This window comes from Triturus cristatus, chromosome 4_1 (assembly GCF_964204655.1).
Source record: "Triturus cristatus chromosome 4_1, aTriCri1.1, whole genome shotgun sequence".
NCBI lineage: Eukaryota > Metazoa > Chordata > Amphibia > Caudata > Salamandridae > Triturus > Triturus cristatus.
This window is the reverse complement of record NC_140585.1, coordinates 425,460,982-425,476,071: the sequence shown is the minus strand read 5'-3', so window position 1 is coordinate 425,476,071 and position 15,090 is coordinate 425,460,982. Positions and strand designations below refer to the sequence as shown.

General features: G+C 49.8%; 1 protein-coding gene and 1 long non-coding RNA gene across 4 annotated transcripts in view; one reads left to right on the top strand and one right to left on the bottom strand.

The window, feature by feature from the left end:
* ABTB3 (ankyrin repeat and BTB domain containing 3) overlaps nucleotides 1–15,090 on the bottom strand; it is a 677,712-nt gene that overhangs the window by 121,720 nt on the left and 540,902 nt on the right. For all 3 annotated transcript variants that reach the window (XM_085652553.1, XM_085652554.1, XM_085652555.1), the window contains exon 5: nucleotides 13,148–13,313. In XM_085652553.1, the coding sequence (XP_085508679.1) occupies nucleotides 13,148–13,313 (166 nt within the window). The remainder of the gene's footprint in view (nucleotides 1–13,147; nucleotides 13,314–15,090) is intronic.
* LOC146855069 (uncharacterized) overlaps nucleotides 13,229–15,090 on the top strand; it is a 37,953-nt gene continuing 36,091 nt past the window's right edge. The window contains exon 1 of the long non-coding RNA XR_014981278.1: nucleotides 13,229–13,377. This is a non-coding gene — a long non-coding RNA (uncharacterized LOC146855069). The remainder of the gene's footprint in view (nucleotides 13,378–15,090) is intronic.

Below are 15,090 nucleotides of genomic sequence, written 5' to 3'. Positions count from 1 at the left end.
TCTCTCATAGAATTCATGTACTGTCTCCTTTGGCTCCTGCACTGTCCTGTCTATCTTCACCCAATCGATATCTTGGGGTGAAACCTTCGATTTCAACCAGGTAATTACCTTATCGTACAGCCTCATTACCACGGGCGACGGACCATTTGTAACTATGTTCCTATCAGGCTCATAGTCCGGCCAATCAACAGCAATTTTACACGCGTTCCACAGGTCTCCCGGAACTACGATATCGAATAAGGTGTTCAGATCTATCCACAACACCTTCGAAATCTTAACGAAACGCTCAACTTGCTTGTACCACTCTGCAGGCTTCTCCCTGAGCCTGGGAAAATCATTCGTAAATGAGGCCAAATCCCCCCTGCTCCATGGTACATGCACGTATCCTCCATTCGCCACCTCTCTCAAGGGAAGAATCTTTACCTCCTGCAAATCCCCTTCAGAGCTCCCTCCTTTCGCTCCCCTAGAATTCCTTTTCCTAGCCCATTTCTCTTGCCATTTGTCGAGCATCAGCCATATTCTCATAGCTACAATCAATTCCTTGGTATGTGACCTTAGACCAACAACCCTTTTCTCTTCCAATTCCCGCTCGGTACAATGCATCCTATGGCTCCCTTGCAATGCTCTAGTCTTGGATAGATCCACCCCATATTCTCTAGCCAAACCCGCCAGTTTTTCATGTGCCACTCGTGCTTTACGAGTCACATCCTTTGCCACAAAAAGCAATTCATCGGGAGTATAGGTCAATACTCTCTCCAGAGGTAGATTCCCATATATTATTTCATCCGCCTCTGCTTTAAGTCTTACTACATCTATCATTCCTGCCTTCAAGGCTCCTTTCAACACCTGACAACTTGCTCCACGTCCCTCATCATACTCGCATTCCGGCTCCTGCTCTCTCCTTTCTTCTGGTAGTTCTATGGGAGCAGAATGGCTCGTAAAGGCAACTGGGGTTGTCCCCGCTCGGCCCATATTCCAGCTCATTTGCTTCTTGGGTGATACCCATGACCCTAAATCTGGTCTCGACTCCATCGGAGTCCTCGACCTCACCGGTCTCTCGTCCTCTTCGCCCCTAGATGTGTCTGACACCGCTGCTAATGGTGTACTCCATTGTACTGGGCTTGGAGGTCGGGCCGTTGCCCCTTCTAACTCACTTTCCCCACTTTCTCGCCTACTTCTCTCTGCCTCTCGTTCAGACCTCTCTCTCGCCTCTGATTCCGGGCTGTATATAGACACAATCGGTCCAATGGTGACCGGTACCCTCAATGCATCCGGTAACCTCATCTCTCCCTCAATCCTTCGGCTAGACTCAGACTGACCCTGTGAACTCGCTGTTTCAAACGAAACCAACCCTTCCACTCGGGTCTCAGGCTGGATTGTTACCCTCCTAGAGTCTCCCCTATCACCCCACCTATCATCCTCTTCATCTGGATTATAAGGGGGTGGTCTCTCGTCTAGCAATCTTTGCAATACCCCATCATCGGAATCACTATCTTCCTCTTTCTGTGCTTTCCCATTCCTTATTCCTGTCTCCTCCATTATCGCGGGATACAGTTTCGCTTCCTCAATTGTCTGCACTCTCCATCTTTTCTCTGCTGCGTCCCACTTGGCATCCTGAAATGCCCTAATCGACTTCCTCATCCTCTCCTGACTTCTTCCCTTTTCCTTATCATGCGCTGCTCTAATCCACGCATGTAACGCTTCAAACTGTGCTGGTCTTGGCAAGGGTTTTAAGGACCCCATCACCGTCTTCAGTTGGTACAGCACCGCTAATCTAAATGAGCCGTACCTCGGGAAAGCTAATTCCCCTTCACCTTGTGTAACCTTGTGCCAATTCTCGATCCAAACGATAGTATGTAACCCCACATTCTGTGCCATGTAATGTGCCGGTGTATCCTCGGGAGGAGCTTCTTCTCCCCCGCGGACAACCACATGCCTATCACCTCTACACAACTCTCGCAAAGCCCTAAGGCACTTCATAATGAGCAAATTCGATCTCGCGCTCTATTTACTTCTTGTTCTCAAATCCTCCAATAACAGCGCGACTCACACCAACCGGCCTATCACAGCGCGACACCCTCTGACGTCACCTTCCTTCGTTCGCAGCAGTTCCCTTCTCCAAACTCGTTTCACGCTTACTCACGTCCCATTCATACACTGAAATAACCAATTAAGTTATTTCTCTGGCTGTCCGTCCACAGCCTCTGACTGTCCGTCCACAGTCTCTCGACCTTGTTGACCTCGATTGGCGCCCGTCTGCCCCCGTCCGGCCAGACAAAAACGCCTCTGATAGGTTACTAACACTCCGATCTGCTCACCACAACCCACGACCAGCGTTAAGTTGCCATACACACACGCATTCGCTCCCCCTATCTCGGTCCAGGTGATCGATGGTACCTCACGATCTCCTTTGGGTGGTCAACAAAATCTATCTCAGGTGTCTTCTACACCACAATTCCCGGGCTGCGCGCGCTCACAGCCTGATCTCACAATCACACGACATACACAACAACTCCGCAAGACATCACACAACAAATCAACACCGCAATCTACAACCACTCATTATGTTCATACTCACTCCTGGAACTGCTGCTTTCTGCCGCGCTGCTACTCGCCGTCGATGCTCATCTGCTGCCGTCTGCTGCTCGCCATCTGATGATTCAGCATCACTTATCGTCTCTTGGGCCTCAAGGGTCACTTATCCTTATCTAATCTTCCCTCGCTATCAGTAAGAAACCATCCTCGTTTGCTACCAACTGCTCCGGCCTATTTTAGTATCTCGCAATTATCTACTGGAACCCACTCTGGTCAGATGGAACTTTTTACTTGCCTGATAGCATGGAGGGAAAATTACCGTTATCACAATTACAGTCTGCAATTTGCCATAATCAAGGACTCGAAACTTAATCTCTTGGCTCTCTGGTTTTTATTATCAACATAAAGATTTGGAGATACAAAGTCCTCAACACAAGGCACAACAAGTACATAGGCACTAAAACAAATGCTACTCTACGAAGAATCCGCATACGGCTAAAAATAACTAACAGTACAATCTCTAAAAGCATGAGGTAGAACACTACCAAGCAAATGTCGATACTAGGGACACTGAACCATACCATCTCTGTCCCTACTCTGTACTAGGTAACATCCCTACATAGCAATCCCTTGAGACCCTCATCAGAATAAAAGGTGTCAGAGTGAAACTTCATAAGAAGTCTTCACTTAGAGAGCTTTGGTCTAAGTTGCCCCCTCTACCCTTCGCCTAGCCGTCCTCTGCTTTGGGCTGCCCCGCTCTGCTCTGCCTCCACCCTCGGGGCGCTGTCCCTAATACAGTACCCCAAGTCTCCGAACACGCCCTTTGCGCCTCCTCTCCTTCCGGGGTCGTCTTTCAGTACTTTTCCACAGAGCGCTGTCCAGTTCCATCGTCCATCGCTTGGCCTTGAGTCCCAGACGCCATCCGCACTAGGAGTTACGATTGGCACATTCCAATATACTCCCATGTCTGGCTTTCTCTACATAATTCAAATTACGAACAAAGAGCTTCTCTACTAACGAGCAACTGTCCTTGCACCTGGGGTGAGATCATGCAAAGCAGACATTCTTCACATCTTTTAAGTTGCAATTTACTACAGCCTAAAACCTCTACTGGAATAAATCCCTTTTGGCCTATTGCCCTTGGCTAACATAAGAAAATACCAGGCCTTTCGCCTCAACGATATATGCGAATTCTGGCCACTACTTCGGTTACACAAGCAGGTTTCAATCACAGTATTGACATTTACGTCTTTCTTTCATGTGTGGTCAACCTAAACAACCTACAGACACGAAGTCTGGGGTACACATTTCTAACACCACATTGCATTTCCCGTAGCTAAACACTATACATTTCTCTAATACGTTTACCATGTGCTTGTACATAGCTAGCACTTCTACTTAAAATCGATATAGGTTATACAGTTGTAATACATTGCACACGAAATCCCTGAGTACACATTTGGTTATATGCGGGTGCCGACTAACAGTGAATATAACGCACCCCTACAATTCTCAAACTTTTAAACGCTACATCAACAGCATTTGCTATATCCTAGTTAAGTTGACCTTGTATTCTAGTGGCATACTGCCAATTTGTTTCTTTTTAACAGGGCAGTGGTTTTCCACCATTTGGCTTCTAGGGACCCCCACTTAATCAATATTGGAATACGGGGAACTCCCAAACGGAGTCATTATTGTCCTATTACTTACCGGTAATCTTCATTACTCCAGGTCCCGTAGTCCTCGTCCCATTCCTAACAAGTGGAGATTACTATCTCCGCGACAGAAAAAAAGAACAGGAGCATGCTGGGATACCTAACCCACTCCCTCCCGCTGGGAGTACATAAGCGGTACCAGCCCAGCATGCAGCCTGAAAATACCAAGCCAACAACCGGAAGGCCGGCCGCCAGGGAGGGAGGGAGGGAGGGAAGTAAGGAATGGGACGAGGACTACGGGACCAGGAGTAATGAAGATTACCGGTAAGCAATAGGACATTACCCCCAGGTCCCTCCATCCTCGTCCCATTCCTAACAGGTGGAGAATACCAAAGCAGAGAACCCGGCCTTCCGGAATCCCACCAAAGCCAGGGGCACCAGACCGAGAAAAACGGCACCCAAAAGAAGCAAAAGGGAGCCCACAAGAAAACGCATGCAGGAGCACACAACCAGCCACGCCCCCAACCAAGCCGACAGAGCCGAGACCCCAAAACAAGCAGGGGACGAACAAGAAAGGACCGCAAACGAACACATGACCCCCCAGGCAAGCCCGAAGGAGGCCCCGCACCCAGAAGCAAGTCCCAAGGGAACCCCCAGAGGGGCAGAAAGAGAAACCACCCCCCCGAATCACCCGGGAAAGGGAGCCCCGGAGAAGCAGAAGCGCCCCAATGGAGCAACCCAGCCAGGAAGGGCAAACAACCTGGGAGAAAAGCCACCAAGGCAGAAGCTCACAGCCCCAGGCACCACCAAGCAGCCGCCCCAACAGGGACAAAACAGCACATCCCGGCCCAACGCTCAAGAGCGCACGAGAGCAGGCTCCACAGGGAGACAGGCCAAAGGCCCAGGAAGGAACACAGCAGGGCAAGACAGAGAGTGAACCCCCCAGAGCAGGGAAGAAGGCGACCCACAGCCGGACCAACCCACAAAACACCACACCAAGAGGCGAGGGGAAGGAAGAGGAGAACGAAGAGACACGCCAAACTCAGAGAAACACCGAATGCGACCAACCACAGGACCAACCCCAACACGCCAGGGGAAGCCACCCACAGAGCCGCAAAGACCGAAGAGGAAGGAACCAGACAAGAAAACAGGCACCGACCCAGAGCAACAACCAGGAAGAAAGGGGCCAAGGAATCCAGACAAGGCCCCCCCCCTCCCACCGACCAACAGCCGACAACCGCAGCAAAAAGGAACCGGAGGCGCAGAAAACCCACAGAAGGCCCAGGCCAAAAGGCAGGAAAGACAAGCTGCCAACCCCAGCAGAGACACCGGATGGCCGCAGCCAAAGCCGCCACACCGGGAGCAGAAAACCCGGGCACAGGGACCAGCCAGAGGCCAGGACCGAGGCAACCAAAAGCAGGAGACACAGGGACACGAACCCAGGAACCCACCCAAGCAAGGCCAGGGAGAGCAACAAGCGCCACCCAAAGCAGACTCCACACAGGGCCAGCGAACAGCCAAGAGAGAACAACCAAGGGCCGAACACAGAACCGGGGAAACAAACCCCAGAACCGGGAAGGAGGAACCCCCACCAACCAAGAGCCGACCCACAGGTCAGGAGGACACCAAGGAACCACCCAAGGCGAACCCCAAGAGGGGCAAAACAGGAAGGACTAACAAGGAGGCCAACAGCCCAACAACGCAGGCAGCCCAGAAGACCCAAGAAGCCAACCGGACAACGTACAAGCCAACCAGCCTGGAGGACCCCAATACGGAGCATCAGAACCCGAAAGGAGAGGCAAAGGGCCAACCGACCCAACCCCAAAAACCCCAACCAAGAAGGGGCCAAGGGACCGGCACCAAAGCAAGCCAAGCCACCAAGAGAGGAGAAGCAGCCGGGGAACAGAGAGGGAGACCGGCAAGCCACAACCGTCAACCAACACAAAGGCCACAGCTCACCAGCCAGGTGCAAAGGAGCAGCACAGGAAAGGACACAGGACCAACCCGGCACCCAGACCAACAGGGCCAGAACCACCGGCCAGCAAGAGGCCAAAAAAGAGGCCCAAAAGCACCAGAGAACGAGCGGCCAGGGAAGAACCCAGGCAGGGACCCAGGCAGGGACCCCGCAAAGGTAGGCCAAAAACAAGGACCGTAAGGGAGCAAACGCCACAGAGGCAAAGCGGAGGCCCCAGCAGCACCCCGGAACACCCCAGGCACCCCCAAACCAAAGGAGAGGAGCCCGGAGAAACCAAAGGCGCACAACCCCCGGGGGGAGCGGGAACATACCCAAAAAGGGAAGAAGAAACCACGCAGAGCCAGCAAGAGCAACGGCCAGGGACACCACAGGCCGAAAGCAGGCCGCATAGGAGTGGGAAACGCACAAGCCCAAGGTCAGGCCCACAAGGGGAAAACCACAGCCCCAGGGCCCAGGCAAAGCCAACCACCAGCACAAGGCCGAAAAAGGGGAGCGGGGACGCAGCAACGCGGCCCACACACCAGGGGGGGCCGACACCAGACCACAACCGGCAGCCCCACCAACAAATCCACCGGCCAAGCCCAAGAGAAGGCACAGCGAGGAGGACACCGGGAGCGGCACCTATAAGCAGGAAAGAAGGGCACAGGGCAGCCCGAACCCAAAGACAGGGAGGGGTACAGAAGCAGCGCACCCAAGAAACCAAGGATCCACCCAGGCTGAAGCCAAGGAAGACCCACAACACCCAGCCACCACAGGAGGCAAAAGGAGCAGCAGCGAGAGGCAAACGACCCCAAGCCACAAAGAAGAGACACGAGGGGAAAAGGAAACCACAACAGGAAACCAAACCCCACCAGCCAACCCAGCGCAACACAACACAGCACCAGGCAAGAGGCAAGAGGCAAGCAGCAACACCAGCCAGAAAGCCCACCGGGGGCCCCACCAGGACAGCCCCGGAGCCAACAGCCAACCAAGGCCAAGACCTACCGGGACAGAGGGAGGGCATAACAGCCCCCCTCCCCCCGGGAACCCAAGAAACAGGGAGTCCGGAACACCAAGGACCCCGACGCAGGACGCAAGAAGCAACCCAGCCAAAACAAGCAGGGGCCAAGCGCAAGAGCAGAGGAGCCGCAGACGGGGTAACATCGGGGGGCCGCAGGCCCACCTCCCCGACCCACAACCAGCACGAACCTCACCCACAGGGAACCCGCCGGGAAAGGAGCCCACCAACCCAGGCAGGAGGGCACGCCGGAGGGCAGGAGAGGAGCGAACACAAGGGCACCGGCGCGCTCAGCCGCAACACCAAGACATAACCAGGCGCCAGCAGGGAGGAAAGGCCACAGGCCAGGAAACCCCACACAGCGAAGCCCAGAGCACCGGCCAGGTACAGGGGGGCAGAAAGAAACAAGGCACCCCGAGCACGGGCCACACCAACATCCCCGGAAGAACGCAAGAAGCGCCCAGCACCAGGAGCCGCAGGCAGGCACCCAGACAGGCACGCACCAGGCCCGAATCCACAAGAACAGGCAGGAACCAACAGGGCGGACAGGCAGTAGGCGGAAGACGCCGGGCAACAGGCAACCAAGGCGAACATCCAACCAGGCACCAACCAGGGGGAACAGAAGCACGCAGGGCAGGAAGGCCGGAAGCCCACAGGCCAGAGGAACGAACCAGGCCGAACCCCACCCAAAAACGAAAAAGCCCAGGAGAGCAGAAGCGTGCACAGGGGAAACGGCGGACGGCCACAGCACCCGCTAGCCCCGGCACACCCCCAGCAGCAGAAAACAGGGAGCCAAGGCCGCAGGCCAGCACAGCAGAAGAGCGCAGCACAGGGAAGAAAGAAATGCGGCACCCACCAGGGGGATAGGCCAACACCACCAAACAGAGACCGTCCCCCAAACCCCCGCCCAGACGCCATCCAGCAACAAGCGCCGAGCAAGCGGAAAACAAGGAGGACAGGGAACCCACAACTGGAGGAGGAAGCCCCCCCACCCCACGCAGCACCGGGAGGCAAGGCAGAGACACAGCTCAGAAAGCCACGCAATGCCCCCAACCCAGCAAGCAGGAACAGGGAGCACCACAAGCCAGCACGGACAATCCCCAACAGGAATCAACCAGCAGACGGAGAGACCAGAGGATGCCAGGTCCCAGAGTAGAAAGCGCCAGTAGCAAGCAAGGCGAGAATACCACCGAAGCAGTCAAGCAGGTCCCCCAGCCAAGACCGCCTAAGCAGCCCACCGCGCACAGCCAGACCCAGCAGGCAAAGCACAGACCACAGAGCCAGAGGAACATGTAGTGAAGAAAAACGGAACCGCTATGCGGTACTCACCACAGGGGCAGGAAGAGCACACCAAAAGCGCCCTGCCCCCAAGATCCAGCCCAGGCGCCCTCCAAGACACCGGCGCCGGGCGAGGAAGAGTGCTGCAGCAACCGGCCAGACACTGACCCCCATCAAGGTCGCCCCTGCACCAACATCAGGAACAGCAGGGGCAACAGGGAGGAAAGAAGGCGAGCAGCTAAACCAACAAGCCAGGCAGGGAGACCAGGAGCACCGCCCAGCGCAGCCCTTGGACCCCCATAACAGCCACATCATCGCGTCTTCCAGCCTGGCCAAGCCGTAGGAAGACGCGCGCTGTAACCCGGAAGAAATCCGGAGATCCGGCGCCCCAGCCGCAAAGGGCCGGGCGCCAATCAACGCGACTCCCAGCAAGCCCGGCAGGCCAGGAGACGCGGAACAGGACGTCGAGGACAGCCCAGCAGCCCGACGAGACATCCATTGTAGAAACACACAGGTAAGGTAGCAACACGTCCCATTCTGTCGGAAGACAGAAAAAAAGAACAGGCTGCATGCTGGGCTGGTACCGCTTATGTACTCCCAGCGGGAGGGAGTGGATTAGGTATCCCAGCATGCTCCTGTTCTTTTTTTCTGTCGCGGAGATAGTAATCTCCACTTGTTAGGAATGGGACGAGGACGGAGGGACCTGGGGGTAATGGAAGTCGGGGACTCCGGCCTAAGCATAGTCGATGATTTGGACCGGAAAACAATACACAACAAATGCAGAAAAAAGCATTCATCAAACAAATACACACATGATGGCATATTTTATTTAATGCGCAAACACATATAAATAAAAAAAACATCAAACTGTTAATAGAAAGGTTGGAGCTTTTCTAAATTCAATTGAGGCCACTCATCGTCCATACTATATTCTGTTCGATGCGCCTGCACTGCTCCCATGAATCAATCTGAGGATACTAATTTAATTTTGGGCCTCCAATTTCAAATTTCTTCACATTTATAATATGTTTAAAATGTTTCAATTGTACATTGAAATGTAATGAGATTGCTTGTTTTTTTGCGGATAAAGTTGCTAAAATGTATGACTCTTTCCTGCAGACTTCAAAGACTTTCAATGGTTGGAGGCCTGGTTTGCTGCTCCACCCTCTGGGAATGGGCTTTCTAGTTTTGTTGTCCATTCCCTGGAGGAGCTTAGAGGATTCTGTTCTAAAGTTAAATATGGGGCACTGATGGACCCGGCTCCACCCACAATTTTGGGTTTGGAAGCTATTTTACCCCATTTTCACAATCTGATTACTAAGTCATTTGATATGGGTCAATTACCGGTAAAGTGGAAGCATGCCACTGTTGTGCCTGTTCTTAAAAAACCTACTCTAGACCCAGCTCAGCCCGAGAATTTGAGACCCATCTCGCTGCTGCAATTTTTTGCAAAAGTGGCAGAAAAACAGGTGAATGGCCAACTAACTAACTTCATTGAGATCAATAATTTGTTTAATCCATTCCAGTCAGGTTTTCGGGTGCAGCACTCAACAGAATCAGCTCTTTTGTTTGCCTCAGAATCACTAAGACTCTGCGCAGACAGGGGAAACTATAGAGTTAATAATGTTAGACCTCAGTGCAGCCTTCGACATTGTATCCTACGGCCTCCGTTTAGAACAGCTGTGGAGCTGCAGTGTTGTGGGTCTGGCTCGGAGGTGGTTGGCTTCCTTCCTCCATAACCGCCCCTCCCAAGTAACCGAAGACCTTTTTCTTCAGAAACATTGTCTCTGCATCAGAGGGTGCCTCAGGGCTCTACATTGAGCCCTACTTTATTTAATCTATACTTGGGTATAGATATTTGAGTGACACAATGTCACAATTGTGTCTCATGCCGACGACACACAACTGATTGTTTCTCTTGCCCAGGAAACAGAAGGTGCAGCTGCACAATTTAGGTTGTGCTTGGTGGAGTTGGCAGAGTGGATGGGGAGGACCTGCCTTAGACTCAATGCTAATAAGATGGAGGTTCTCATTGTGGGTAAAGCTTCATTTGTCTTGTTCTCTGCCTGGTGGCCGGACATCCTGGGTTCTGTTCCAGTTTCTAAACAAAAACTAAAGAACTTAGGAGTCTGGTTTGATCCCAAGTTCGCTTTTGATAGCCAGATATGTTATGTTGCAGGGACATCCTTTGGCACTTTAAAAATCTTGAAGATGATTATGGATCTTCTGCCTTTGGCAGCTAAGAAAACTATAGTCCTGGCATTGGTAACAGCTCAGCTGGACTACTGTAATATTCTCTACATCGGAGCAACCCTGGGGAGACTGCAAAAAATTGCAGAGAGTGCAGAACGTGGAGGCACTGTTAGTGTTGAACCTACCTACACGCACGCCCTGGGTCTGGCTCTAGCGAAGCTGCATTGACTCCTTCTAAGTAAGAGAATTTTGTTCAAAGGAATGTGCCTGTGTCACAAAATCTTTAAATGACAGAGGCCCTTGGTTTTTATAATCTATGGTGAAATCCTATGTTCCCAAACCCAGTCTTAGATCATCTAGAGCCAAGCTGGCTGTGGTTCCCTCTGTGAAAAAAGCCTAGATGGGTGCTGGGTCTTTTGGTTTTCATGCTGAATAGCTCACCTCCCATCTTAGGATGGAGTCTTCGGAAGTCGCCTTCCGAAAAATACTGAAGCCCTGGTTATTCCAGCTGCCTTAGGGATTGGCAGTACTGGAATTGGCCCTGCTTGCTGCAGTACTTTTTGGTCTGGTTTGTCTCAGTCTGTTAGCCCAGTTTGGATGTAGGTTGGTAGACAATCCTAGTGCGGGGACACTACTTTGGGAGTAACCAGGCACTTTAGAAATAATCAACTTATTATTATTGCATTAAGTTTCATTATTTATGTACACTTCATTAATCTGTTCTATTATTTAATTTTCTAAGTAGTCGTGGACCCCCTGAAGAGGCTTCATGGACCCCCAGGTGTCACTAGACCACAGATTGGGTACCACTGGAATAGGGTGTTCAATTTCCTGGGTGTGTCTCCAAATTTCTGGTGCCTCTTCTTTTCAGTGGGTGGCTCCCTATGTTGCGAATGCTTGTCGTACCTGTAGTATGATTGTTGCATAACATGTGGGCTACTCTTGGAGGATGTCATTTAAAGAATTGGAACTGCTTCAAATAGCTTCATATTATTAGGAATGGGATGTGAGCTGAACTGGAAATCTTTACAGAGAGTCCTACTCTTCTTTCTCATGGTTCCCTATATTCTTCACATGAGAAAAGGATGAGTGATACAGATATGGAGGATATTCTAAGGAGCCCCACATGCTTCCCCCGAAATGCCAGATTTCGACTCATTCAATACTACATAACGCACAGAGCTTATTTGACACTAGCCAAGATAAATCAGTATTTCAATCATAACAATGCCAAATGCCCAAGATGCGATATGATAGGCGTAGACCTACTACACATGCTGTGGACATGCACAGCTATCCAATCGTACAGGTAAACAGTCACTAAACATTTAGCCCAATGCACGGAGTGCACATTAGACTGGTTATGGGAGACATGTATATTAGGACTATATCAAAGACCCAAATAGTATAAAGTGAAGACCAGTTACATAGACTTGGGACTTATAGTTGCTAAGCGACTACTCACACACCACTGGAAATCCCCTGAACCCCCAGCTGCGAAGGCCTGGTTTCAATCGCTGCTCTGTTGGGCGCAAACAGAATGTATAGCACTCCGCCACAAAGATGCGCTGGGGTTACAAAAACTGCCACTGGCGGAAGCGTGGGATGCGATATTGACAGACGTTCACGCCTCCTGGCAGAGTTACTCTGAAACGCTAGACAACACATCTGCTCGAGAAGAAGAAGTACTGCTTAGTAGAGCAGGGAGAGCATAGAAACACAAGCAGTAGCCAACAGGTACTATGCACAAGGCCTTAGATGTGGTGTGCCCGCTTATACCTATCCAAGCTGCATGTGGACTGTCCAAAAAACAAATGTGGCGACATGTATGTGTAATAAAAATAGTTGGTAGTAATAAAAATATGTAAGCAAAGGCGGGGTAGGCGAAGTATAATGACGTTGCACGATTGCCGACATGGTGTATTCTCTCAATCACTCAAGTACTGGAGGAAGGGTAAATGTACTGTTTTACTGTTATACCAATGTTATGTTGCTTATTGTTTATGTTTAAACTCGTAGGATATCACAACTACTGTAAACACACAAGACAGGACTCTGGGATGATTATTCGTGGTATGTTGCAATGCGCACAAGACTAGAAAAGTCCACAAGTGTAAATTGTAATATGTTGTTTGATGTAGGACCAAAATGTGAAAAAAACAAAATGCAATAAAACATTTTTTTTTTAAAATGAGAAAAGGATGAGTGATCAGGTATTTTTGCCGATATGGCAAGGACATTAACACTTTCTTATTAAATTTAAAGGGTTGGCACAGGAGCCAGTTTCCCCCAACAGACTCACCATCATAAAGTTAAGGCTGTGACAAGTAGAGCAGCATCATGACATTTTCTCAGTAACATGCTTGCCATGTTCTCTGTGTTTAAAAAGCAGTCTAGTGTCAAGTAAGAGAATTCTGTTTTTTATGGCTAGACATACCACCTGCTAGCTAACATCGAGGTAGTGCAAAACAGAAATGATACTCTTATTTTATGAAGATGGAAATCATTGTGTACCTGTTCGCTCATGCTGTTTATTCCATCTGGTCCCAGCAAAGCGACAGCCTGTTTTACTAGATCTGTTCTCCCGCAGTTCAGCATCCTGAATCCTAGGTCCTGCTTGAACTTGGCTTCTGTTGCCACGGCATCCAGCTTACGGGAAGCACAGAAGCAGTCGTCCGCTCTGCGAGGGTGAGAAAGAGCGGTGTCAGAAGTGCGCAATGAACCGTAGAGCTGATCGGCTAGAGGTAATATCCACAGAGGCCAATTACTGAGTATAATATTAAAAAAAATTAAAATGCTCTCTCACCTCGGAACAAATGTTTTCTTTTTGCCTAAATGCAGCCATGAGATACAGCAGAAATCAGACAAACAATATTTCATTTCACAGAACTACGTACAACTACATTGAGACACCATTACAAATAATCATATACATCTAAATTTCCACTAATGAGAATATCACTACCTTGAAGAAGCTAAGTCTTAGTGTAAGCCTTAACCCAAAAAACAATCTTACCTTAACCCTAAACCTAACTGTTAGTTAAACTTTACATTAATGTTATCCCTTACACTAAACCTAACCCTAAATCTTACCCTAAAGCTAACACTAAGTTTAAATCTAAACCTAAGGCTATGCCTACCAAATATCCCAAACCTAACCGTTCCCCATAACAAATATTTAACACCTAAACCTAACACAAAGAATTCTACTAGAATCCCAAACTTAATTCAAACCTCGGCCCTATACATCAGTGTACCCCTGTAGAAAAGTCATCCTTTTTGTCTGATCACCCCCATGTTTTGACTGGTACTGTTGGTTATTGACTCTAAAATTGCCCTGGGCTCTTCTAACCTGGCCCAGGGACAGTGCTCTGTTCTTAAAAGATAAATGGCAATTGGTGTTCTTCTAGTTGGCCCAGTCAGCCTACCTGTAAGTCCCTAGTAGATGGTAAGGCATGTAAGTTTAGAGACCCCAGTGGACTTAATACACTTAAGTGTGCACTGCTGTGGTGTTTGGTGTCATTTTAAAGGCAGCCCTGCCTTGAAGACTGTTTTTAAAATAAAACTGTGTCCAAATTTGACTTTGAAATTAAAAGTACTTCCAAAGTCTAAAACTATCCTTTTATTAGATATGTCACCCTTAAGGTCTGCCCTAGGTACCACAACGGTAGAGTGCCTTGTTATAACATTCAGGAACATTATAAAATATGCTTTATGTGCCCTGGTGAGGGGAAACAGCCAAAGTCCCTTTTCCCCATTGTAGTGTTCTAGCTTCATAGGTTAACATCGGAAGGCATTATTAAACTTTAATAAAGTCTAACTTTTGATAGAAGCAGCTAGCAACTTAATTCAAAGTTTCAAAATAATAGTTAGAATAAATCCAAAAGATTGCCAAGGTTGGATTTATTATAAATATTGCAGGAAAGTAGTTTCAGAACTCACTATCCTGAAGTTACCTAAAACAGCTGTAGCAGCCTCTTCTGATTGGCCAGCCTCTGACAGCCCGAGCTAAGCTGCTCATTGAGTAGGTGTGAATAGGCCTGGGCCCGAAAAAATACAGCCATTTGGTGGGAGGAGATTTTCTTCCTGTAGAAGCCAGGTACAGGAAGGCGGCTGGAAAGATAAACTGGACTTTAAATGTAGAAGCACAGATGTTACAGGACCCAGACAAGCCGCCATTTCCTTGATCAACAGCCAGATGGGAGCTCCTCTAATTAGATTTGGAGAGGGGCTGAAATGGGAGTCCATGGAAAAGTTAGCCACACCTGTGGTTTGGGTTACCCAAACTTGCACTCCAAGGAGAGAATTTCTCCATTTTGATTTTTGGAGAACTGTGCATTCTGGGTCCAAAATATGCCACACGTCCCAGGAAATGGCAATAGCAGAGTTTGACAACTTGAACCCCATTGGTTGGGGTGTCCCTCCTCTTGCTAGCACTGAATGGAGGATAAATATGC